We start from the raw sequence: 27,584 nt of genomic DNA on the forward strand, positions 1-27,584 counted from the left end.
AGTCCTTGGAGCACCTGTACCTTTTTCCCGAGGAGAAGGGCCCCTGAGCGCTGAACACCAGCATTCAGCATGAGCGGCCTGAGGTCTGCTCCACGGTCACCATGTCTGGTGGGTCATTTCTGCGTTTCTCTTCAGTTTCCTGTGATCACCAAGTTCTTGAAAGGACTAACAGAGGTGATTCCAAAGAGACACCCAAACTGCTACCAGGTAATGGGGATGGTACTTAGGGTTTAAATGACTAATTACCTCCTTAAATCTATTTGTCTGTCTATATGCAAGGGACACTTAGTCCTTCCCCCCCGACACAAATCGCACTCTTTGCCTCTTGTTTGCTTTCCCTAGGTATGTGGGAGGCAAGGGGCAAAAGAGGGCCGAGTTCCTTAATGAGGGGCTCCAGGGTACAGAATTTGAGAACACCGAATAATGAAAACGTAGATTGGGGGCACCAAGTGGAGTTGCATCAGTGGGCCCAATTTTATCTAAATATATATGGAATTTAAATACTACCAGTTTGGGGTTTGGGAAGAGAGAGATAATTTTAAACTCACTCCCCAGGGATTACAGGGGATAATTAAATATAGTTCAGAGGAAGTGAGGTAAAAGAATAAACAGGGAGATAATGGAGCAAAAAGGTAAAGAACACCACAGAGGAAGAAACGGATAAATGCAGAGATGGTAGAAGTTAAGGATAGAAAGTCCTAGTCAAGGAGATCCATAGGTAGCTTCATGATACAGACGCGGCAGTGTGCAGAAACAGGGTTAGAGGGAGAAGAAGAGAAGAGAGAAGGAGAAAGGGGAAGGGGGCCTAATAAGGTGCTCATGGTGCAGAGAAAAGCTCGTTTGATGCAGACATGCTTTTATTCCCGCTCTGAACATCAGAGCTCTGATGCACCCTGAGCACAACCCCATCTAGGTAGAGTCCAGGTGACTCTCAATTGTTCATCATGGTTGTTTCTGTCTTCACTGTCCGTGGAACTTGTAGATCTACATATGGATGAAGAAGGACAATCAGAAGAAATGCCCGTGTTACTACCTTATGATGGAGAAGGTAATTAGGATTTAAATACCTATTATCTAACTAAACTTTACTTTCCTGTAAAAAAAAAAAAATAGAAAAATGGCTATTCTTTCATCTCATTTCCTGTCCATCCATCCATCCGTCCATCCGTCCATCCATCCATCCACAGTCACACACATAGACAGACTATGCCCAGCTTCTGGTTGCTTTCTTCTAGAGACACAAGAAGAGCTGAGAATGGTTGGAATTTCGCTGGGTATAGGACACAGACAAAGAGAGGGAGAATGAAAAAATGTAGATGGAGTCATTAAATGAAGTCAGACTGGAGTGCTGCCAATTTTACTTAAATAAAATTGGAATCCAAGTAATACCAGGTGAGATGTGTTATCAGTAGAGGACAGAATTTTTCAGCTACTTTCCCCGGCTTGTGCCAGGACCATGGGCATTATGAGTGTAATTGCAAAATAGGAGATGCTTGAGAAAGACTTTTTAAATGGATCTGGCGAGGGGAAGGATATCTCTCTGTTCATCAATGGCAAAAGAAGAAAACTTTGATGACATGGGAGAAGAAATAAGTGAGATGAACAAAATATACAGAAAGGCTGAAATTTAAATTTTTTGACTTAACTTTTAGGTTGAAAAATTAGAAACAGAAAGAACTAGAGAGAGCAGATAGAAGCAGGGAAATGATCACCACAAGAGAAAGGAGAAAAGCTCAGTAATCATGGTGCAGAATAAAAAGGTAGAGAACATAATATTAAGCGAGAAACCCAGAGGGGAAAATGCTAAGAAATAGAAGGAGTGGGGGAGAGGCATTGTTACAGAAACAGAAAAAGATACAGGAGAATGAGTGAAAAGTGAGTAGAAAGGGAGCCCTGTGTACAAGGGATCGAGAGATGGTTTGGGACATTGCAGGAAGTGAGGATGAGTCACTGCACAGAAACAACTTCTGACGCTAGGAATGGAATCTGTTAGCCATGAGTTTTCAGATTATGGTGTCCTCAGTTATGAAAGTGGCACCTGTAAGATGCTCAGAGGCAATGGGCCTCCCACCAGCCATTTTTGTCTACTCCCATGATAACTTTATAGTCCCCAAATTCCAATGTCTGGCCCAGACTTGTCTTAGCTCATTCTTCAAAGGGCCAGAATACATTTCTGCAGGGATCTGAAAGACATCTTCATTTGGATTTTTTTCTAGGAACCTCAATACAAGGTGCTTCTACAGTTGCACGTACCATCTTTCTTAACACCATATCTCCTTTCTTTCTGATGTCCCCTCTCTCCATTCTTCAAGCATGAACCTAGGGCTTATCAGTGTCTCGTCCCCCTCCCTCAACTTACACACCAATCAATCATTGAGTTTAGTCAACTATACATTTAACATGTCCCACTTGTCCATTCCTTTCCACACCCAACACAAAAACTCTAGTCAGATCTCTCTTCTCACTGGAACTAGAGCAACGGCCTTTAGTCTTATATCTTCACCCAGTTATGCTCCCATCACATCCGTTTTCTCCAACTCAACTAGATGACTCTTTGAAAATTTAACCTGACTTTACTTTCCTACCTTAATCAATAACTTCTTGTTGTCCTAAGGATTAAATCCATTTTCCTTCCCATGGGTCCAGTCTCACATCTGCCTCTCCCACAATCATTCAAAACTTGGTATATCAGGTCAGCTGGTTAGCTCAGTTGGTTAGAGCGTGGTGCTGGTAGCACCAAGGTTGCTGGTTTGATCCCCACATGGGCCACTGTGAGCTGTGCCCGCCTTAAAAAATACACACACACACACACACACACACACACACACACACACATACACACATATAAAACAAAAAAACTTGGTATAAAACTGCAGAAATTTAAATTTTCTGGTTACTCTTTCTCATCTGAGCCTTTGCATGTGCTTAGCTCTGTTCCTGGAACAGTTTTCTTGACCCACTCTGCTCTCCATTCTGCTCACTAATCAGGTGAATTCATGTGCAAAGTGTGTACTATTTCAGAGATGCCTTTTCTGACCTGTAGTTTGAGAAAGCAGCAGGATGGGAGAAGACATAAAGCATAGCATCAGGAAGCAAAAGGGAAAATCGGGAAGTTGGGACAGATATAAGGAAAGAAACAAATCAGAACAAAGACAAGTACCAAGGGTTTCCAAATGGAAGATACAGAGATAGAAAGAAAAGAAGCAGAGGCACGTGGGAAGAGTGAAAATGAGAAGGGACAAGGTGTGGAAGACAAGGAGTGCAAGGTTTCTGACAGTCTCCATCAACTTGTTGGATTGTGCAAGAACTTTCACCTTCACAAAACCTAAGACACAGACACAAAAACTGGTGTAACCTCTGTTTTATGGATGAGGAAATAACGCACAGAAAGACATTCAGCTCAGTTTTCAAGGGCAAAGTAGAAATGGAAGAATGGCACAAGTGTCCGGGATGTGTCACTGAGGGTGATAGTTGAGCAAAGCCAGCCCATGGTCAGGGCAGGGTCCTGTGGTCAGAATAAAAGTAGGAAGTCAGAGTCCTGCAGGTTCCCAGGGAGTGAATCAGGATCCAAGAGTATAATTTAAGGAAAAAAAAACAAAAAACATTGATTGGGAGAGAAGAGAAACCACTGAGAGAGTAGGAATGACACAACCACTTGGGCTAGGAGAGTTCTAGAATAAGAGTGCTAGAAAGGATAATTGGAGAAATGATAGATTATCACTGAAAAAACAAAAAAACAAGACCTGAAAACAAAACAGGGAGAGAAGCCTAACAATGGAAGCAGTGTACAGTGAAGAAATAGAAATGTGTGAATGCAAAGGGAAGGAAATGGAGGGGAAATAAGATCGCAAAAAAAAAGAAAAAAAAAAAAAAGAAAGAAATGTAGAACCAGGCGGCGTGGCTCTCAGGAGCAGTGCTTGGGGTAGACGTACTACTTTCTACCATGGTTGGCATGAACAAGCTGAGGTCTCTTTCTGATCACCCTCCATGGTCCATCATTTTCTTGTTTCTCTGCAGTGATCGGTGATTTTGAAGCTCCACAAATGACTCATGGAGGACTGGAGAAAGCGCTCAGCCTACTACCAGCCGAAGGAGAAGGTACTTACGATTTAAATTCCCAATGACCTCAATAAATGTTTATTTTCTGGTCAGCATGGGAAAAAATCTCCCTCTCCTCCCATCCTACCATTCTCTTCCTCATGTTCACATACATACAGATGGGATTGCTTTGTTTTTTACGAACTGTGAGAGAGACAAAGGATACAGGTGAGCTGAGTTCCTGGGAGGAGAGGGGATCCTTCAATGGAGAATGGAGGGAGACAGAATATGCCAAAGGTAGGCGGAGACACATAGGAGTGCCTGGGTGATTTTATTAAATGCGTGCAAACATCCAGCTGTCAACAGGTTATGGCAAATAAGGCAAGGATAACATTTTCAGCCTACCTCCAGAAGCACCAGGAACATGGAAATAAATTTTGTGAATGATTGATAGGCTTGTAATTTAGAAAGTTTCTGTGGGAGACTGTTAGGACACAAGTGATTAGCAAAGCCTCTGAGGCACTGTGATCCTTGTAAAATGGAAGAATTTTCATCAATTTGGGAGAAAGGATCTGTGAGGATGAGGAAAATACATAAAATAATGAAAAGTTTACAGGCATCCAGAAGGTTAAGAGTTGGAGAAATAGAGATAGAAAAGGAGAAAGTGAGAGACGAAGTAGAAAGAAATGAGGTACAGAGATAAAAATTAGAGAATTTATATATAGAGGCCAATAAATACCAAAAAAATCATAATGTGAAAGGAAGAGGTACCAAGATAATTTCAAAATCAATAAGGAGCGAGCACTGTTGCATAAGGAAGAGAGGTGAGAAGTTGGGACCCTGTAACGCTGCAGTGTGAGTCACTAGGCGGGAGCATCTCCCAGCAAAAGGGGTGTAGCTCATCGTTGAGTTTTGAGGTTCAGGTCCCCCCAGGTAGTGGTGCCTATAATATACTCAGAGAGTAGTACTTCTCTCTGGCTGACTCAGCCACTCTCAAGTAACAGCGTGAGTCTCAAGGGCATGCCTGCTCGGCAGACGTGTGTCCCAAGGTCATCGATCTATGATCTGATGGTATTTATGCCAGGGCCGTCTCCATTTGGATCTCTTTCAGGAACCGATGCTTCCAAAACGGAAACCAGCATTTCTTTGGTGAAACTAGGAATTCCTCCTTCTCCAGGGTTGGTCCTCTTAGTAAAGGGAACATAGATGTCCCCTTTTCTGTTGCTCCCATCCTACTGAGTTCCTGCACTTTCGCATAATTGTTATTTACAATATGTAAATCAGATCATATTATTTTCCCACATATACCTGGGGATTTTTGTTGCCCTTGGATTAAATCAGTTATCCTTCTTGTGGCTTTCTTTGCCTTCCATTCACCGTAGCACCCCGGCCATTTCTTCTGCCTCATCTCTAATGAGAGTATAAATATTTTCAGGGATTTGAATGTTCTGATTCTCTGTTACAAGTGGGCCTTTGAGCAACTTTTTCCTGTGTTTGGTGGTGCTGCCTTGGCCTACGCTGCTTCTTATCCCATTTCCTGATCAGGTTGTATTACACTATTTCAAGGATGCCTTTCCTGACACCTAGAATGAGAAAGGGGACGAGGAGATAAGTGAGATGGGGAAGGGTGAAAAAGAGCAATGTAAGGAACTCAAGATAAAACGAGGCAGGAGCAGAGGACACAGAAACACATCAAAACAAAGAGGAGCATCTGGAGACAGTGGCAGCAGGAAGCAAGGGCAGAGACAGAAGTAAAGTGCAGAGGTGATGGGGCGGGAAAGAAGTAGAGAGAAGATTAGGTATACAGGGAGGGAGGAAGATGGTGGATGGTTCTCAGCCTCTGGTGGCAGTGACAGGAGCGAGTCAACCTGCAGGCCAGGTGAATGCAAAGGGCAGACCAGGATGGACAGGGACAGTTTCACCGAGGATGTACCTGAGCTTCCCACGTCTTTACTAGGAGTTTTCTTGCCAAGATTTCCCCATGGTTGTATAGTGAGACCCTGATGGCTTTCCATTCTTTCTGCAGAGGATGGCAACGCCTGTTTGGAGCCCTATGATGAAGAGGAGCTCCAGGAATCCTTGAGCTCCCCACCAGCATGTGGGTCACGTAAGGAAGTGGGAGATTGCCAGTCCCGGGCTGAAAGGTGTCGGGAGGTGGAATCCAGAACTGAGCAGCGCGACCCTTACTGTTAGAATCACTGGTTTCCCTCTTTATATTGTAGTGGATAAACATCACAGGAAGACGGCGTTATTTTTCTTCTATATTCTTTGTGCCTATTTATACGAAAGACTCAATATTGTGATTTTTAAGTCCTGCCCACACTTTATGTTTTTTGTAAAGAATAAAAGCTAAGTATTTACCTAGGCTTAATAATAACGCTATGATGGCATAACCTTGGTTAGGCTTCAAAAGGAACATGGTTCTGAGATCTACTTGTCAGAAGAGAGATCAATAACTCTCACGCCCAAATTACAGTTTCTGTCACATGCTCTTCCTCAGGTTCTGAAATTACATAGCACCTTTTTCTTTCAAAGTACTTTGGTAAGTGAGATTTCCTCACAAAACTTTAGGACCTAGCCAGGGAAACTGTTGTTATCCCTCCTTAGAGATAAGGAAATTGAAGCACAGAAAAATAAGATTTGTTTTTCCCTGAGATCAAAGTAGCAGAATGAGCAGACCCCCGTGTCCCGAGTATCTCCCTGCAGGTGGTGGCTGTGTGAGGTTATTAGGGGTCAAAGTGGTGACACGATCAGAGTCCAAAGGGAGACCTGCAGGCTCCCAGGGAAGATGAGAAGAGAGCTTGTTGCAGAGACACTTCTACTCTATAACTTAAAAAAACGTCAGTGGGGAGGTGAAGAAATCCAGAGACACAGTGAGAGAACAACTGGATCCTGGTGTAGGGGTTGGTGAGATCTGGGAGAACAGAGCTAGAGAGAATAAGCAGAAAAGAAGAGATCAAGGTCACCAATGAGGGGGAAAAAAGACAGAAAAGTAAAGAGATAGGAGAAGTCAGAGGGAGCGGAGTCCACAAAATGAAAGGTGCACAAAGATTGTCCTGGTGCAGAAGCAGAAACGTTAGGAGGCAGGTCTGTAGGTAACTGAGAAGCAGAGGGTAGGAATGTGAGGTGAATGAGATGGAAGCAGAGACAGACCAGGAAGGACCTGGTTGGATCTGAGGTGAGGTCCTTGGAGCAGACGTCCCATTTCCCAACGGGCAGCTCTCCTGTGCTCTGGACAGCCTGGTTCAGCTCATTTGCTTGATTCTCTTCAGTGTCCTGTGATCCTGAAGGTCCCCAAATGACCGAAGAACTAGAAGAGGTGCCTAGCCAACGACTATGTGTGGGAGAAGGTAATTGTGATTTCAATTCCCGTTTAATGAACCGAATCTTTGTTTTTTTATTTACAGGGAGGAAAACCTCTGCTTTTCTTCTCCCCTGCTATGCTGCTTCCCTTCTTATACCCAGAAAGAAAAGAAATGTGTAGAGCTGAGAGAAAACGATCAAAAAGAAAGAGAGAATTAGGTGTAAGGAAAGGAGCGAGATGGGTCGACTGTTCTCATGCTCTCATGATAGTTGCAGGAGCCATGTTATAGCCCAACTCAGGGGAACACAAAACCAGGAGTCGGAAGGCAGGACATTTCCATTGGGAGACGCGTGACCTGCCTTGTTCTTCCTAGGTGTCTCAGGGTCGGCTTCCTGCTTACTTTGTTTATTGCCTTCAGATTTTGAATCAGGTGTGGTATAGGTATGCTAATGTTCACATTAGGTATACATTGATCATGTGTTACAGAATATTCCAGGCATTCTGAAGTTAGTCCTTATTTAGTACATTTAATCTGATAGATTCATTTGCAGAATAGATCCCTACCTAGTAAATATATAGGTGTTATTACTTTTTTTCTTTAAAGAAAGAAAGTGTTAGCTAATGGTCTAAAAAAAGTAGTTACTGATTGGCAAATGGTAACTTTGGGGCATTTCAACTCTTTTTAAATAGAAATATTACCAAATGTATGACATACTTTGGATGTGTCAGAAGTTCCCCCCTTGAGCCTAAAGTCATCTTTCATGAGGTTTAGTCATTTATTAAGATAAGTGCAAGGGTTAAAATCAGACTGAGAGTACAAAGAGGAAGTAGAGTTCTGCCAGTGGGAGAGTGCAGCTTTGGCAAAGACAAGCCTGTGACGAACCGCAAAGGGGCCACAATAGTCTGCCATAAGTGTGAATGGTCTCCTCCATGTGAACGGAGTGCGGGGCTCACCCACTAAGCAGAGACTGAAATGTGGACATGTGATCAATTACCTGGTAATAGTTGACTCAGATCACGTGCTAAACAAAATGATTTTCTTTGACAAATTGACAGACTATGAAATGCCTTCATGAAGGTTTTGGTCAGGTATTCAAGGCAAAGTGTGAACAGATATCTTTGTACAAACGGGCTCCTTTCCTGTCTAATAGACACACACCCATTAATTCGTCATTGGGGCTGGCGTGGATAGGGGACTTATCAGGTCTATGCCTCCATCCATTTGCTTGGCATCACTTTCTTCTTACATTCAGGAAGCACAGAAAAAACAGTGAAAACAAACAAACATGAGACTATGCTTTCTAAAAATAGATAAAAGGGAGTGAGAGTAAATGTGGTCATGGAAGAATGAGCACATTACCAGAATATTTGCTAAATGCAGCACCTGCAAACCAAGTGTCTGACTACTTTGTATCTAACTGCACACATACATATTTAAATAATAAGATAATTTCAGGACTGAGAGCTCACGAAACACATCAGATTCACTTGACAATGGATCAGGAAGACAATCTGAGTTGGGCATGAGGCCAGAGATGCACACGTTTGGTCCAAGAGTCTCGCAGGACCTTCCTAAGTAAGAGTCTTCAAGATGATGTTGGTGGGAACTCCATTTTGAAGGAATAGCCCATCATGTAATGTCTGAAGCTAAAACAGGAATTTATTGCTTACTTAGCAAGGCGTATGGTGGGAGGAGGCACCATGCTTATTGGACACAATTTCTTTAAAAATGGAAGCTTGATTTCATATAGAGTTTTGAAAAGCACGTGGTTCAGGGACTGCAGACTTTCAGATACAGGAGTAATTATGAATAGGCTCCATTTAGCCACAGGCACGGGCTTTCTGGAGTGTGGCTGTTGCTGACTGGCTGATTTCAGAAGTGTAAGTCTGCCACTGATTCGCAGGCTTTAAGTGCAGTTGGTGGTATCAGTAGTCATTGGCCAATAGAGATGAGTTTAAAAGTGGTTCTGGTAGTTCCTTTATACAGTTTTTAAAGAACAGGTAGTTTGTTCCTGAAAAAGTCATATCATTTTTTTTTTTCTTTAAAGATTTTATTGGGGAAGAACAGGACTTTATTGGGGAACAGTGTGTACTTCCAGGACTGCTTTTTTCCAAGTCAAATTGTTGTCCTTTCAGTCTTAGTTGTGGAGGGCGCAGTTCAGCTCCAGGTCCAGTTGCTGTTGCTAGTTGCAGGGGGCACAGCCCACCATCCCTTGCAGGACTCAAGGAATCAAACTGGCAACCTTGTGGTTGAGAGCCCGCACGGCAACTTTGTGGTTGAGAGCCCGCACTCCAACCAACAACTGAGCCATCTGGGAGGCAGCTCAGCTTAAGGTGTCATGTTCAATCTTAGTTGCAGGAGGCGGAGCCGACCATCCCTAGTGGGACTCCAGGAGTTGAACTGGCAACCTTGTGGTTGAGAGCCCACTGGCCCATGTGGGAATCCAACTGGCAGCCTTCGGAGTTAGGAGCACGGAGCTCTAACTGCCTGAGCCACCGGGCCTGCCCAAGTCATATCTTTTTATTGCATTTTTAGGGCTACAAGAGGAAAAAAAAAAACAGTGGAGGAAGCAGAATGATGTAGAAAACATGCGAAAAGCATGGCTCTGGAGGTTCTCAGATGTGATTATTGGAGCAGGTCTGTTTTTCTGAGGAGCAGTTCATCGTAGCTCAGAGTATAGATGTGCAGCACAGGAGCACCAGGAAATGTTCCCTAATTATTGTCTCAGGATCCATGGACAGTACATTTCTTGTTTCTCTTTAGTGTCTGTGGAACTAGAAGCGCCCCAATCGAATACAGAAGGAGACTCGGACGTGCTTACCTCCAGCCTACTACCCTTCGATGGACAAGGTAACTAAGACTTAAAAAATAATAAAAATGGAAACAGAGTTTTGATAAAGAGAAAAAGAGAGAGAGGAAAAAGGGAGCCTTACAGGAAGGGTTGGATCTACAGAAGGTCAACGAAAGATTTCAGAGGAAGAAGTGGAATACGGGGATCAACAGAGTTACAGAGAAGAGGATCATTGAGGGAACTGATAGGTCTTCCCAAACCGTAATTTTGGTCCAGGAGCAGAGCTGCCAGCACATGGTAATGAGACGTGTTTTTATGTTATGTGCTTCTCAGAAGATGTGCCGGGAGTTTCGGAAGCAAGGCCTGAATGTAGCCCAGCAGGTGACACAACAGGTAAGTATGTGGAAGAGTCAGGGGATGGGGGTGGATCCACAGGTGCCACAGACCCCAGGTAGGGGGGTGGCAGGTGGTCCAGTCCATCCCACTGTCCTTTTTGTGACCCTTTTGGGAACAGCAGGGGGGGCAAGGGATCATTATGAAGTCGTGTTAATGGATCCACCCTGTTGGTTATATATGAATGATGTAGGAGAAATACACTCTTAACATGGCAGTATCTGGTTTACTGTATTAGAATATTAGTAATAAACCTTGTATTTATACAGTGATTTCCATCCCCGTCACACCCAACAGTCTTGGCAACTGAAAAAAGTCAAAGTATACTTCTGCTAGTAGATAATAGTGTCATTTTTGTCACAACCTTAGAAAGGCCTCACAGCACAAGTGACCCTGCCACTTAATTGTCAGTAGGGGAGACTTCAGATTAGGTACACTTTTCTTTTTTAAGTTTGAAAGAGTAGCTTATTAGAAAAAAAAGTATGCTTCAAAGAGGTAGAAGTGAGCCTGAGCAGAATGCAGTGGCTTGAAGGGTCATTATTAGCAGAGAAAGTACACTCCGAAGAGTTTGGAGCGGGCTGGGCAAAAGAAGGCGCACAAAAGGCCCAGAGGGCCATAGGGACAAGGGGTTCAAAGGCCAGAGCAGGTACTCTTAACCCATCACTCAGTTTTGTTGGGTGTCCTTCAGAATGTCACTAATTTATATAGTGTTTTCTTACAGACTTTGCATGAGATCTTATTTAATCCTCACAAAAAAATCTTAAGACCTGAGCAGGGTAGGCCACCTGTTACTATGCATGAGTTATCTGAAGTATGTAGGTATTTAAGAGTCATTTTCAAAGTCCCACTGAAAGATAAAGGAAGTCGTAGGGCCCATTTTGAACGCCTACGTCTCAACTCAGTAGATTTTTAGTTCCTTTAGGAGGAAGAAAAAAAGATAATCCAAACATTTTTATACACTCAAGCCTCTGTACTATGAATCATCCTAGGATTTGTAACTTTTATTGATTTATTTCTAGTTGCTTACCAACACCTGTTATTTTCTAGATACTGTGGATCTTGGGAACAACTCTACTTCGGGAAAACCCAAGAGGAAAAGAAGTAAGAGCCTATCAGATTTTACTTTCCTTTTGATGTTAAAATGAATTTTTAATGCCAGAATTTTATTATTCTTACTTACAATAACAAACTATAATGATATGATGATCCCTGGAAGATGTCCATATCCTAATCTCTGGAACCTGTAAGGTGTTATCTTGCATAACTAAAGGGACTTTACAGACATAATTAAGATAGGGACCGTGAAAGGGGTGATTATCCTCGATATCTGGGTCCAGTCAGTATAATCAAATGGGCCTTAACTCTTTCGCTGCATTAATTGATGTAAAGTTTTTTTTCCAAAATGTGTCAGAAATCCACAAAAAACAAAAAGTTGACATATTTTGACTGTTTTATGCATTTAATGATAACAACTTGAGCTGCTTTGTATATAAATATTATCTTTATGTATAAAAATTTACTATTGTTATTCATTTTTATAAAACACAAAAATATAAAAAAGTGCACATCTGCTTCCCTAAAGTTCCTTTCTGGAACACTGACAGGATTCTTTATATTTTACTTTTGAGTGATAATTCTCAAAACAAGGAACATCACACATTGCTGGATTTCCAGGACACATAGCACAATAGTACGTGGTTTGTTTTCGTTTGCAAACACCTGTCCCGTTTTTTGCACATTGTGAGGACATAATGTTGCCCATGCAGCAATTAGGCTGCTTTTTCTTGTCCTCAAATTGCCTGGGAAAATGACCCTCTGTCAGCCTAATTTCTTTTGGTGCAGACATCCTGCAACCCCTCTTATTTCCAATTTTTCTTGAAAATCCATCTGATAAGCCCTCTATAACTTTTCCCCTGAATTTGTGCTGGCTCATTTTATTGTTAGGGTTTTGAATGTTGTAGCATATATAGCCATGTACTAGAGCCACTTCAATGAGAAAATGCCGTATGGCTTGATCCCACTTCTTAGACTTCCTATCAAAAGGATAAGTGGCACAGAGTTGATCAAAACAATTGACTCCACCCATAAATGAATTGTGCAGAGTTTGAATATTTGGTTTCAACACAGTTCTCGTTCCCTTTTTTTGATGTTGTATGCACTTCCCTGACACCACCATTCCCGACAGTGGAGATCTTGTTAACTCTCCCTGTCTCCTGCCAAGTGCAAGCAAGCATTGTTCGATCATGATTTTCCCACATCCCCGGGAGGTCACCACGCTCCAGCTTGCAAATCCTCATATCTGAAGGTAGTCCTCTCCTGTTGGCACACACTGTACCACATGCTACAATGGTTTTCAATCTTATACTCTTATACCTGGAACTTTAGTAAATCTCCTCTGAGGGAAGGAAGGAGACTTTCTTTCCTGGAATATTTCTAAAGAAGGAGACATTTTCTGTTTCACACTGGTCAGAATACAAACGTGCCCTCTGACCTGGAAGGCTACATTTCCTCTAGTCTCCAAAGGTATTTGCTGTTCAAATATCCTTGAAAAGATATTCTGAGGCATGTGCAATGCCATGCAAAATTGCCTCCCAACAAATTCACCTCACACAGCACATTCTGACAGTTTCCTCATGAGGACACCACTCCACGAGCCCCTCCAGTTATTCTGACCAATGGGGGCTGGGACCACATCCATTTGACTTATTTCCTGCAGCATTTAACAATCTTCACGAACCATATGCTTTAGATTTCTATGACACTCCTAACGTGTAGTGCACTATATTTGCATGAGGACACAAGTGAAAGCGTGGCTTTCACCTCAGGAGTACAATCTGAAGGGCACATGTGGTGACTCTGGGAGAGAAGCGTTTATAGTTATTGAGGTCCCCTAACGGGACATCCATCAGCCAGGGGAAAGGTGGACAGTGCTTCCAATATGGGTCTCTTGCCAGCTGTAAGCGTCATAGTTCCTAGATCCATTCATTGTGTCCAGTCCTTGATGTCCAGAGGGGTTTTGCCTGGGATGGACAGAAGTTGGGGTCAGCACGTTTTCTCGTGTGTGCTGAAGGATGGCAGAGCTGTACCAGGGCATTTTCCTTCTGGAAGGAGGATTTAGGACAGTTCTGAAAGACAGGCATTGTTAATGCTTCTCCATCCATCGTATGTCCTAGGGTGTATGGTGTCGCTTCTTCAGATGCCTGGATGTTTGCTGTTCCTTTACTGCCACAAATTCTGTGTGTGTCATTCCAGTGGCTGTCATTTCATCTTTCTCTCCCAATCATTTTATTGTCACTGAGACCTTTCATCCAGGAGGACCAGCTATAAGCAGGCAAAGGCAATGTCATAAAATGTAACCAGATTTAAATCTGAATCCCCTCGGCATTCCGAGCTTGTGCCCTCCACACTGGCTTGGGAAAGAAGGAGTCCTCATTCCAAGGGATGGGCAGGACAGAATCCTGAATTTTCTGAGCTGGTCTGCATAACACCGTTTATTCCCTCACCTCTTTTGTCCTGCTCAGGTGCAGGAGGGAGCTGATTCCTTTCTGGGCACAGCTGCCTCAGTGAGCAAAGAGCCTCACAGAGGTGTGTGGACAGGAGGAGGTGAGGGACCCTGAGTCAGACAACCAGTGCATTGGGAGTGGCTTTTGATAAAGGGCACAACATGCTCAGAGTGCACATGGTCCTGCCAGCCGTGCTTATGACACCAGTGAGTGTCTCGGGTCACAACAGTGTGGGTGGAGTCAGTTGGTCTGTAAAGTGAAGTGTGGACCATGTGGATGCCCCACCCACAGCCCCAAGAGAGGCTTGAGGCAGGTCAGTGGGGCGGGAGCAGTCAGGCAAAGCCCCTGTGATGGGGCTCCCTGGGCATGGGAGTCATGCCTCTGCGTCTAGCAGGAGTCACGAGCCTGGGCTCAGCCAGAGCCCCTGCAGGAGAATGATGGTGTCAGCCCCCCCATCAGCAGAGACTAGGCGCTGGGCGTTCTCAGGAGGGGCCCGGACCAGTGAATGAGCAGCACGCTTTATTTCCACAATTGTGTCCTGAGAGACAGGTGCCTTTACTCTGCCAGTCTGTAGTTTTCTACGTGGCAGACGAAGCATGTAGGACATGAGCAGGAGACCAGTCTCTGACTCCTGCCAAGCAGGAGACTGACCGCATCTGCTTTTGGTTCTGCAAAGCGGCCCTGATGCCAGGCTGCCACAGCAGCCAGTGGACGTCGGCCGTTAGCTTAGCCAGGTGTCAGGGCACCTGGCCCAGGCCCCCAGGGCAGTCTTGGTGAATTGAGGACCTGGGAGTCTGAGGTTTGCTTCAGGCTGTGAAGGGGAAAGTTCCCCCATGTTGAGTGTCCCATTTCCTTTAGAAGAGCCAGGCTTTCAGGCCCCTTGTGCTGTAAGTCCCAGAGCTGGGTTGACCCACCTCCAAAGGGGAATGTCAGGTGGGCGCGTCTCAGGTCTCGGTCCATGGATTGGGGCTTCACTCCCAGCGGTAATAATCGAATAGCTGGCTGTTATGATCTTCACAATAATGATAACAAGATATGATCTCTGTTCACTCAGTGCCATGGTCCTCTCATGTTCACATGTTTTCATATCATTTCTACAGAAGCAGCAACAGCACAGAAACCCACTGTGGTTCTTTAAGTCCTCCTGGAATGCCAGGCTGTAGGTTCAATACAACTGAGAGGATTTGTGTTACAACTGCAAGAGTGCTAGGTTGTTTCATGAAAACTGTCCCCATGAAATTGAGTGTCTCCCGGTTCTAGCACAGTATGTTATCCACGATGTTACTCAGCCAGGAGTGGGTCTCCTCAGTGCACATTTGAAAATACAGAAAATGCTTGAAAAGGCAACATATTGATATATAACTACAATTATCAGTCAGCCTGAAGCATCAGCTGGAGTTTATTTTCTAATATTTTAAAAAAGAGTTCAAGTGCAGGTCATCTCTTATTGTCTCCTAAGTCTACGCACAGTAAAAAATAACTCCATAATTAACCTCACATTGCTACACTGGCAGTTAAGAATTTTGCCCCATTTTTATGGACCAAAGTTTGAAAAAAACGCTTGAACACCACTGACCTATAAGTTTTGAGAATTATATTCACAGCTCTGAATGACTAAGTTTATTTTATTTTATTTTTTTTGTAGAAAAAAAGAAAGGTCATTCTTGGACAAGAAATAAAAAGAAGTGTCAGAGATATATACATCAAAAAGGTAAGCAGGGAAAGTGAGGTAGTGACACCTGTTGAGTTTGTCATAGCACTGCTGTTGTGTCCTTGTGGCCTGTAGTCTCCTGAGGGGATTCATAGTTTCCCAGCTACTAGGTCAGCTAGGATAGAAGCTAAGGCCCTGTAACAAAGGAGCTGGAAAATGCAGTGGCTTCAACAAAATGCTTTATTTCTCATGCATGTAATTGTCCAGAGCTGAGTGACCCAGGAGTAATAGAGAAGCACTGCCAGCCTCAGTATGTGGCTTCTTTCCTGGGCGGAGAAATGTTCATTCATTTGGAAAGATGTTCCAAAGAAGGTTAAATGAAGAAAGCAGACTATACGTATGTGTGTGTGTGTGTGTGTGTGTGTGTGTGTGTGTGTGTATCCGTATCCGTGTGTGTGCATGTGCTCATGTGGTAAAAAATATGTATGTACATATATATTTGTGAAAATACATTTATATATGTTTGAATGCTTATTTATACATATTTACCAATCTATATATAGAGAGAGACACAGATATAGATATATAGAACAATCAATGGCAGTTCATCCGTAAAAAGGTATGCAGTGGTTATTTAGTCATTGAAATATAGATGATGTTTATGTTTTGTGTTTTTAAACGTGTGTCTATATTTAAAATAGTAAACATGTTCAACTATTGTAATGAAAAAATATTATTAAATAGTAACATATGCCACAAAAAAGTCCAAGAATATATTTTTGAACAAATTAATTTCCAGCTGGTGATGTGATCATACAACTTTTATTTTCTAATTTTTCAGTAATGTATATGTCTTACTTCTAATCAGATCCCTGAAATCTTATTTAGTTTAGGAGTTATTTAAGGAACTCCTTTCTTCTAGACAAGGAGGGCAAGACCTGATTTCTCACATGATTACCCATTTTGAATCAGAAAATCTGTGTAATAAGATTTTAGTGTCCAACGAAAAATTATTAATTTTCACCAACCTACGTATCTTATGTTCTCAACAATTTACATAGCTGGCCTGGTGGTCAATGTGTATATTTTTGTTTAAAGGAAAAAAAAAAGTGGTTATATCCATTTTAAGAACAGTTATTTTCAAAATACCAAATATAGGGGTCTAGTCATTATAACATTTTCATTTAGGTCTATGTGTCAGTAGATCAATTCTAAACCGCCTCTTTCCAAAATACAATGAAATATTGCATGTAATTTTAAAGTTGTCCAGAATATTCTAGAAACCTGAGATTCCCTGCCATTAACTTGCTTTCTTGTCTGAGTGTAGCGTGAAGGTGTTCAGATTGAATGTCGTGTTTTTTCACTTGCTTTTGGCCTCTCACGTCAGCTGCTGTTGTGCCCAGCTCTGTATTTTCCATACTTAACCCAGAGAGCAGGAAAGCTGCTGGCCAATGGGTTTCAAGTAGAAGGAAGGTGAAAATGACTCTGCAGGATCCTGCCAAGATTAGGCATATGATAAAGTTTGTGCCACTTCCATTTTGCCTCGCGGGTCAATACAATGTTTGCTAAGGTTTTGAGGAACAGAGATCCTCCTTAATTTTTTACTAGTCAAGTTTACCAGTCAATTTGAGAAATACGAAATCTAGAAAACGAATCTCTTTGGAGCCAGTGTTTCAAAATATTTGCATTTATATCATAGCTTGTATATATTCAGTGCTGACAATTTTCCTCTGAGTTTTACCTGCTTTTCATGGAAATCCCTTTACCTTACATCATTGGTTCATTAAAATGTCAGGAATTGGTAAATTTTTTGCAGCACTTAGGATGAGTAGTATGGAAAATATTTCTACATGGGATCCTTTTAACCCCACCCAGCACCACCAAATGGTGGTCGTTGGATGGTGGTCATTGAACACTGAAGGAAGGAAATGAGTTTGTCTTCCTGCCCTAGAAAATAAAACCCATCTGAATGACAGCAGACATTGAGGTGCACATTCACAGCCAATTAACTTACAAATTGAGGCACGCTTTCTGCTGCCACATCTACCAAGTGAATTCTTAGTTACTATTTGAAACTAAGGTTTTGGAGGACTCAATTCTACCCATTACTCTGCCTCAGCCTCTTCTGTTGGTTGTAGTAGACAGAATTCCACACAGGGAAAACAACGAAAGATCTGCACAAAAATTCCATTAACTTTATTGGAACTGTTAGTATGTTATCTCTAGCTATTTATTGCTATTTCCTAGGAATATTTGTATTTCCCTGTTTAGCACAGGATCATAGTCTTTCGTTTATGTATTGTCTACTGAGAATAAATTTATCAGTTAAGTTGGCATAACCTACTTTATATAATCATCATTATTTTCTTTGCTCAAATGTTTTGAATCTTTTATTTTATTATAGGACTAACTCATGGCTTCAGAAGTTTTAGTCTCTTTGGGGATTTGATTTGTTTCCTACTTTGTGAACAACTTTCAGAGATGGAGTACAGTTGGGTTTAAGCTGATTCTTATGATCAGGTGGAGTCTTTCTATAGGCAGTTTGTAGCACCCTTGTCCTGAATGCTTATCAGTAGATGTCAGACTAATATTTATTAAGACTATTTACCCTTGATTAAAATTAATTTAGAAGCATAATTGCAAGTAAAGCCATTATTTTTTTCTCTGGAGTTATCTTAGGATGGCATATTCACAAATTCTTCAAACTGGCTACACTAGAAGTATTTTGGAAGAGCTGAATTAAAAAGCTCATGTGGTGATCATTCTGTATGAAGATAGTCTAGGAAATTTGTTATTAGTTGTAAAGAGTACACTATGGAGAAGCCAGACATTTCAAACATTGAATCAGTAAATAAAAAAGCTAAATTAATAAGAATAAAGAATGAAAGTGCAAAGGGGAATGTGACAATGTATGTGACATCCAGGAAAGTCTTATTCTGATGATTTCGAGGGGAAGCAGTCTACTTTGTACAGTGTCTGCATGTTCTGAGGATCTTTGGGTTATAAAAATACATCAAATAACTCATTTCATATCCACTTTTTATATAAGTACCTGAAGAGATTTAGAACTTATTTGTTTCTATAACATTCAGAAGTTGGGACCTACTCAAAGCAAGTTGGCTTTCTGTTTTAGCAATGTGATACATCCTAGAGAAGGCCCCAAGTTCAGTTAGTTGGGATGGTTTTGCTTTCTGTAAGAGAGTGGACCCTACAAGGGCGTCTAGAATAGTCATTGCATAACCAGCCTGGTATTTTAATTTTATTTTATTTGTTTTTTTGTTTTACTTTATTTTTATTTCAGAGATAATACATATCACCAAACAATGTTAAGTCAGGATCCAGTATGATAGTATACAAAATAACTTTTCTGCAAGTGGACATTGGAAACAAAATTCTAGGATTTTCCTTCACTGTGTGAGAATTACAGAGTTGCTGGAAGAAGAGTCTTTTGCCTGTACAGGATGATAGAAGAAAGAGAAAGTAATGATATTTCACAAATAATTAATTGAATGGCAGATAACTTGAATGCTTTCAATTAGCAATACAATTATACAGTATGCAATTCATCATATGTAAAGATGATCCAAGTTCAAAATCTGAAAAATGGCCATTGGCAATTGCTTCGAGGCAACCAGGATAAACTGTGACTACTAGAAATGGGCTTTTGATGTCTGCCATATATTGAACTAATACCCCTAGAGCAGGGGTGTCCAAACTTTTTTCAACGTTTTTCACCAAGGGCCATATGCGGTAAAATACACAAACAGCCGGGCCACTCACTCGAGGTGAAGTACGTATTTCCTCACTTGGTTTATTTAAGTAAATATATTTTTTTGAATTTGCTGCGGGCCAATTAAAAATGGATTGCGTGCTGCAGTTGGCCCGCGGGCTGCAGTTTGGACACCCCTGCCCTAGAGCATGGCCTATTTTCTTATGTACATATAAAATAAAAGGATTATAATAATTTGGGGGATCCAGTGCAGATGGCTGTTGAGGGAGTGTTTTGAGACCATGAAGGTCTTTTCAATTTCTATGTTCCGTGAGAGTAGCTCTAAGATATTTGGTATAGTCAAGTGTAGGGAGACTTTTACAGAAAAGTTTGACACCCATGGTCTTCAATATCCGGTTAATTCTAGACGTCTTCTTATTTGTCTTTTAGTAATCGGCTGTGGGTATTTTGGATACTTTGTAACATTTCTTTACATAATGTTTTTCTTCAGCCATGTAGCTGAAAAAATTGACTTGTTTTACAAACTTGGAGTTTTTCCCTAGAAGTTTTATATGAGTATACTTTTTTCTTTTTTCTTTCTTTTTTTTTTTTTGACCAGCTCAGTAACCAGTAACTAGATAAAAAATTATCTAGACCTATAAGAGTATAAGAAAAGGTGATCTATATGTTGGATCAGAGAGGATGCACAAATTAACTTTATATCCCTTAGGTCTTATTTAAGACTTTGAAAAAAGGATGTCTGTGATAGTTTTTCATTGCTACATAACAAATCACCACAGCCTTAGTGGCTTAGCACTAGACCAATGTATTATCTCACAGTTCCGCAGATTGCAAATCTGGATGGGTTCAACACAGTTCTCTACTTAGGGTCTCACAAAGCTGAAATCAAGGTGTCCACTAGGCACTCTTAAATGGATTTATCCAAGTTGTCGACAGAATCCAGGCCATTGTGGTTGTAGGACTGAAATCCCAGTTTTGTTGCCGATAGTTGGCCAGGGATCATTCTTAGATCCTAGAGACCACTCACTTTCTTTGACATATGGCCCCTACATCTTCAATCCAGTGATAGCCTGTAGTTTTTCTCAATCTTCTTTGAATCTGGTATTCTCTTTTGATACCACCTGGAGAAAAAAAACTCTGCTTTTAAAGCGCTTATGTAATTAGCATAAGCCAATCAGGATAATTTTCTTTTCTTTATTTTATTTTTTGACACTCATAAAATCCTTTCCTTTTTTTCTTTCAGTTTTATTGAGTTATAATTGACATACAGCACTGTATCAGATTAAGGTATAGAGCCTAATAACTTGACTTACATATATTGTGAATTTACCACAATAAGTTCAGTTAACATCGTCCCGTGTAGCCATACACAAAAAAAGAAATTTTTATTCCTGTAATGACATTTAGAATATACTCTCTTAGCAATTTTGAAATATACCGTACAGTAGTATTAACTATAGTCACCATATTGTACATTATATTCCCAGTACTTACGTATCTTTTAACTGGAAGTATGTACCTTTTGACCACCTATCGCCAATTTCCTGACCCCTTATCCCCCACATCCGGTAACTACAAATCTGATCTCTTTTTCTATTCCTTTTTTTGTTGTTGTTGTTGTTTGTTTAAGACTCCACATTTAATTGACTTCACGCTGTATTTCTCATTCTCTGTATGATTTATTTCACTTTTCACATGCCCTCAGTGTTCATCAGTGGCAGGATTTCCTTCCTTTTTACGGCTGCGTAACATTCTATTGTGTATATATGTACAAATATGTGTCTCATTTTCTTTATCTAGTCATCTAGATAAAGGTAGACACAAAGGTTGTTTCCATGTTTTGGCTATTGTAAAGAATGCTGCAATGAACTTGGAGGCGCAAGTATCTCCTTGACAAAGTTATTTTCTTCCTTTGGATATGTACCCAGAAGCAGAATTGCTGCATCATATGGTAGTTCTAGTTTTAATTTTTTGAGGATGCTTCTTACTGCTTTCTACAGTGACTCTACCGATTTACAGTCCTACCTAGAGTGCTCAAGGGTTCTCTTTTCTTTACATCTTTACCAGCATTGGTATCTCTTGTCTTGATAATCTACTTTTTTCTTAACATCATTTCTGCATTATAACATATCCTACAAATGGGGTAATATATCATGATATTCACAGTCCCTGTGTTGAGGGAAGGAAATCTTGGAGGGTCCTTTTAGAACTCTGCCTACCATAATGAGGCTTAAGTAAATCTCTAGAAAATAACTGTCCATATGAGTACTGATTTTCCCAAGCAAATAATACAAGCTATCATTATCAACGGGGGCATCAAACAAAGCTGAGCATAAATATATTAAAGATTTGGTTTTTGAAAAGAACATAGTAATTGAGTTAGGCACTACAAAAAAATGAGATATGCCTATTTTGTTTATTGCCTGCAGATCTTGAATCACGCCTAGTATAGATATACTTACATATAGATCAATCATAAATTTATCATGTGTAAAGAATTTTTGAGGAATTCTGAAGTCAGTCCTTCTTTAGTACATTTAATCTGGTAGTTTCATTTATAGAATAGATCCCTATCTATTAAATATACAGGTTTATTTTTTTCTTTAAAGAAAGAAAGTGTTAGCTAATGGTCTGAAAGTAACAGATGGTTGGCAAATGGTAACTTTGGGGATTTCCACTCTTTTTAAGTAGAAATTCTATCAAAGGTAGTATTTGTTAGAAGTTAGAAGTTCCCCATTGAAACCCAAAGTCATCTTTCATGAGGTTTTGTCATTTATTAAGATAAGTGCAAGGGTTAAAATCAGACTGAGAGTACAAAGAGGAAGTAGAGTTCTGCCAGTGGGAGAGTGCAGCTTTGGCAAAGACAAGCCTGTGACGAACCGCAAAGGGGCCACAATACTCCGCCATAAGTGTGAATGGTCTCCTCCATGTGAACGGAGTACAGGGCTCACCCACTAAGCAGAGACTAAAATGTGGACATGTGATCAATTACCTGGTAATAGTTGACTCAGATCACGTGCTAAACAAAATGATTTTCTTTGACAAATTGACAAACTATGAAGTGCCTTCATGAAGGTTTTGGTCAGGTAGTCAAGACAAAGTGTGAACAGATACCTTTGTACAAACTGGCTCCTTTCCTGTCTAATAGACACACACCCATTAATTCGTCATTGGGGCTGGCGTGGCTAGGGGACTTATCAGGTCTATGCCTCCATCCATTTGCTTGGCATCACTTTCTTCTTACATTCAGGAAGCACAGAAAAAACAGTGAAAACAAACACACATGAGACTATGCTTTCTAAAAATAGATAAAAGGGAGTGAGAGTAAATGTAATCATGGAAGAATGAGCACATTACCAGAATATTTGCTAAATGCAGCACCTGCAAACCAAGTGTCTGACTACTTTGTATCTAACTGCACACATACATATTTAAATAATAAGATAATTTCAGGACTGAGAGCTCACGAAACACATCAGATTCACTTGACAATGGATAAGGAAGATAATCTGAGTTGGGCACGAGGCCAGAGATGCACACGTTTGGTCCAGGAGTCTCATAGGACCTTCCTAAGTAAGAGTCTTCAAGATGATGTTGGTGGGAACTCCATTTTGAAGGAATAGCCCATCATGTAATGTCTGAAGCTAAAACAGGAATTTATTGCTTACTTAGCAAGGCGTATGGTGGGAGGAGGCACCATGCTTATTGGACACAATTTCTTTAAAAATGGAAGCTTGATTTCATATAGAGTTTTGAAAAGCACGTGGTTCAGGGACTGCAGACTTTCAGATACAGGAGTAATTATGAATAGGCTCCATTTAGCCACAGGCACGGGCTTTCTGGAGTGTGGCTGTTGCTGACTGGCTGATTTCAGAAGTGTAAGTCTGCCACTGATTAGCAGGCTTTAAGTGCAGTTAGTGGTATCAGTAGTCATTGGCCAATAGAGATGAGTTTAAAAGTGGTTCTGGTAGTTCCTTTTCATAGTTTTTAAAGAACAGGTAGTTTGTTCCTGGAAGAATCAGATATTTTTTATTAAATTCTTAGGGTTTCAAGGAGAAAAATACAAGTAGAGGAAGCAGAAAGAGGTAGAAAACATGCGAAAAGCATGGCTCTGGAGGTTCTCAGATGTGATTATTGGAGCAGGTCTGTTTTTCTGAGGAGCAGTTCATCGTAGCTCAGAGTATAGATGTGCAGCACAGGAGCACCAGGAAATGTTCCCTAATTATTGTCTAAAGATCCATGGACAGTACATTTCTTGTTTTTCTTTAGTGTCTGTGGAACTAGAAGCGCCCCAATCGAATGCAGAAGGAGACTCGGACGTGCTTACCTCCAGCCTACTATCCTTCGATGGACAAGGTAACTAAGACTTAAAAAATAATAAAAATAGAAACAGAGTTTTGATAAAGAGAAAGAGAGAGAGAGAGGAAAGAGGGAGCCTTACAGGAAGGGTCGGATCTACGGAAGGTCAACGAAAGATTTCAGAGGAAGAAGTGGAATACGGGGATCAACAGAGTTACAGAGAAGAGGATCATTGAGGGAACTGATAGGTCTTCCCAAACCGTAATTTGGGTCCAGGAGCAGAGCTAAAACCACGTGGTAATGAGATGTGTTTTTATGTTCTGTGCTTCTCAGAAGATGTGCCGGGAGTTTCGGAAGCAAGGCCTGAATGTAGCCCAGCAGGTGACACAACAGGTAAGTATGTGGAAGAGTCAAGGGATGGGGGTGGATCCACAGGTGCCACAGACCCCAGGTAGGGGGGTGGCAGGTGGTCCAGTCCATCCCACTGTCCTTTTTGTGACCCTTTTGGGAACAGCAGGGGGGCAAGAGGTCATTATGAAGTTGTGTTAATGGATCCACCCTGTTGGTTATATATGAATGATGTAGGAGAAATACACTCTTAACATGGCAGTATCTGGTTTACTGTATTAGAATATTAGTAATAAACCTTGTATTTATACAGTGATTTCCATCCCCGTCACACCCAACAGTCTTGGAAACTGAAAAAAGTCAAAGTATACTTCTGCTAGTAGATAATAGTGTCATTTTTGTCACAACCTTAGAAAGGCCTCAAAGCACAAGTGACCCTGCCACTTAATTGTCAGTAGAGGAGATCACATCAGGTACTCTTCACCCAGCACTTAGAATGATGGATGGCCTTCAGAATGTCACTAATTTATATAGTGTTTTCTTACAGACTTTGCACATGAGATCTTATTTAATCCTCAGAAAAAAATCTTAAGACATGAACGGGATAGTCCACCTGTTACTATGCATGAGTTATCTGAAGTATGTAGGTATTTAAGAGTCATTTTCGAAGTCCCACTGAAAGATAAAGGAAGTCATAGGGCCCATCCTGAACTCCTACGTCTCAACTTAGTAGATTTTTGTGACTTTAGGAGGAAGCAAAAAAGATAATCCAAACATTTTTATACACTCAAGCCTCTGTACTATGAATCATCCTAGGATTTGTAACTTTTATTGATTTATTTCTAGTTTCTCACCAACACCTATTATTTTCTAGATACTGTGGATCTTGGGAACAACTCTACTTCGGGAAAACCCAAGAGGAAAAGAAGTAAGAATGCATATGGTTTTACTTTTCTTTTGATGTTAAAATGAATTTTTAATGCCAGAGTTTTATTATTATTTCTTACAATAATAAGCTATAACAATATGAGGATCTCTGGAAGATGTCCATATCCTAATCTCTAGAACCTAAGGTGTTATCTTCTATAACTAAAGGGACTTTACAGACATAATTAAGGTAGGGACCTTGAAATGGGGGATTATCCTCGATATCTGGGTGCAGTCAGTATAATCAAATGGGCCTTAGAAATTTGAGAGCTGTTTCTGGCTGTATTTATCTAAATAAATCTATTCATACTGTTACATTTCCCTTACTTTAAATCAGTATATCATGCACAAGGCATTATAACTGTTTAATATTTGCCAACTAAACTGTGAAATGTTTCCTTTTGAGAGAAAATTTATAATGAAATATACAAATATTAAGTGTATCATTTGATGACTTCTGATGAATGCATTGCCCTGTATAATCCAAATACTATCTAGACACCGAACATGACAATCACCCTGGAAAGGACCCTGATGACCTTTCTGGTATATCCTTACTCTCACTCACCGAGGCATTACTATTTTTGTTTTTTCATGATAACTTAATATGGCCTGTGTTAAAACTACTTTATTGTAAAGTTTCTTTCAGTCAGCATAATGTTCGGAGATTTAGCCACCTGGTTGCATGTAACAGTTTGATTATTTCATTGCAAAGTAGTGCATACTGTGTGAATACACCAAACACTGTGTATATATTCTCCTGTTGATGGACAACACCACCATTTCCAATTGTTGGCTTCATATTGGCCACAAAAGCTGCAATGAACATTCTTGCAGAGTCTTTCTGTGGCTCCATGCCTGCATATCTGTTGTATAAATCCTAGAAATGAAGTGGCTGGGCTATGGGATGGGTGCTTCAGTCCTTTCGTCCCCCAAACCCATGTGGGGGTGATGGGCACACACAGGCCATGCCAAGCTGAGGACTACAATGCTTCAGAAACTGTTTCTGTCTGTCAGAAACCCCCAGACTTAGAAGGGGGCTGTTAGCAAGCTGAAAGCTAACCCTGGGGGAGACATTATCTTACTACCTGGAACTTTAGGAAATCTCCACTGAGGGAAGGAGAGAGACTTTCTTTCCTGGAATATTTCTAAAGAGGGAGACATTCTCTGTTTTATGTTCGTCAGGAAACAAACGTGCCCTCTGACCTAGAGGGCTTTATTATCTCTAGTTTCCAAGACAATTCACCAGTCAAATATCCTTGCAATGATATTCTGAGTCATGTGCAATGCCATGGAGAATTGCCTCCCAACAAATTCACCTCACACAGCACATTCTGGCAATTTCCCCATGAGGACACCACTGCACCAGCCCCTCCAATAATTCTGACCAATGGGGGCTGGGACCACATCCATTTGACTTATTTCCTGCAGCATTTAACAAACTTCACAAACCATATGCTTTAGATTTCTATGACACCCATAACGTGTAGTGCACTATGTTTGCATGAGGACATAAGTGAAAGCATGGCTTTCACCTCAGGAGTACAATCCGAAGGGCACATGTGGTGACTCTGGGAGAAAGCATTTATAGTTATTGAGGTCCCCTAACGGGACATCCATCAGCCAGGGGAAAGGTGGACAGTGCCTCCAATATGGGTCTCTTGCCAGCTGTAAGCATCATAGTTCCTAGATCCATTCATTGTGTCCAGTCCTTGATGTCCAGAGGGGTTTTGCCTGGGATGGACAGAAGTTGGAGTCAGCCTGTTTCTCGTGTGTGCTGAAGGATGGCAGAACTGTAAAGGGGCATTTTCATTTCCACAATTGTGTCCTGAGAAACAGGTGCCTTTACCCTTCCAGTCTGTAGTTTTCTACGTGGCAGACGAAGCATGTAGGCCATGTGCTGGAGACCAGTCTCTGACTCCTGCCAAGCAGGAGACTGACCGCATCTGCTTTTGGTTCTGCAAAGCGGCCCTGATGCCAGGCAGCCACAGCAGCCAGTGGACATCGGCCGTTAGCTTAGCCAGGTATCAGGGCACCTGGGCACCTGGCCCAGGCCACCAGGGCAGTCTTGGTGAATTGAGGACCCGGGAGGCTGAGGTTTGCTTTAGGCTGTGAAGGGGATAGAGAGTCTGGGTGCCACTGGCCAAAGTTCCCCCATGTTGAGTGTCCCGTTTCCATTGGAAGAACCAGGTTTTCAGCCCCTTCCTGCTCTAAGTCCCAGAGCTGGGTTGACCCACCTGAAAATGGGAATGTCAGGTGGGTGCATCGCAGGCCTTGGTCCATGGATGGGGGCTTCACTCCCAGCGGTAATAATCGAATAGCTGGCTGTTATGATCTTCACAATAATGATAACAAGATATGATCTCTGTTCACTCAGTGCCAATGGTCTCTCACGTTCACGTTTTCATATCATTTCTACAGAAGCAGTAACAGCACAGAAACCCACTGTGGTTCTTTAAGTCCTCCTGGAATGCCAGGTAGTAGGTTCAATACAACTGAGAGGATTTGTGTTACAACTGCAAGAGTGCAGATTGTTTCATGAAAACTGTCCCCATGAAATTGAGTGTCTCCCAGTTCCAGCACAGTATGTTATCCACGA

At 41.4% G+C, this 27,584-nt stretch overlaps 1 protein-coding gene across 13 annotated transcripts in view; it reads left to right on the forward strand.

Annotated features, from left to right (window-relative positions):
- Positions 1-27,584, forward strand: part of SP140 (SP140 nuclear body protein) — a 93,055-nt gene that overhangs the window by 33,595 nt on the left and 31,876 nt on the right. For 5 of the 13 annotated variants that reach the window (XM_074314680.2, XM_074314682.2, XM_088794332.1 and 2 more), the window contains exons 10-20: positions 983-1,048; positions 4,018-4,098; positions 6,065-6,145; positions 7,311-7,388; positions 10,107-10,193; positions 10,411-10,527; positions 11,575-11,628; positions 15,676-15,741; positions 23,681-23,767; positions 24,044-24,103; positions 24,933-24,986. In XM_074314680.2, the coding sequence (XP_074170781.2) occupies positions 983-1,048; positions 4,018-4,098; positions 6,065-6,145; positions 7,311-7,388; positions 10,107-10,193; positions 10,411-10,527; positions 11,575-11,628; positions 15,676-15,741; positions 23,681-23,767; positions 24,044-24,103; positions 24,933-24,986 (831 nt within the window). The remainder of the gene's footprint in view (positions 1-982; positions 1,049-4,017; positions 4,099-6,064; positions 6,146-7,310; positions 7,389-10,106; positions 10,194-10,410; positions 10,528-11,574; positions 11,629-15,675; positions 15,742-23,680; positions 23,768-24,043; positions 24,104-24,932; positions 24,987-27,584) is intronic. The other 8 variants (XM_088794333.1, XM_088794334.1, XM_088794335.1 and 5 more) reach the window with 6 other exon arrangements.

Source organism: Rhinolophus sinicus, chromosome 17, assembly GCF_057876585.1.
Source record: "Rhinolophus sinicus isolate RSI-liver-muscle chromosome 17, RSI-T2T, whole genome shotgun sequence".
Taxonomy (NCBI): domain Eukaryota; kingdom Metazoa; phylum Chordata; class Mammalia; order Chiroptera; family Rhinolophidae; genus Rhinolophus; species Rhinolophus sinicus.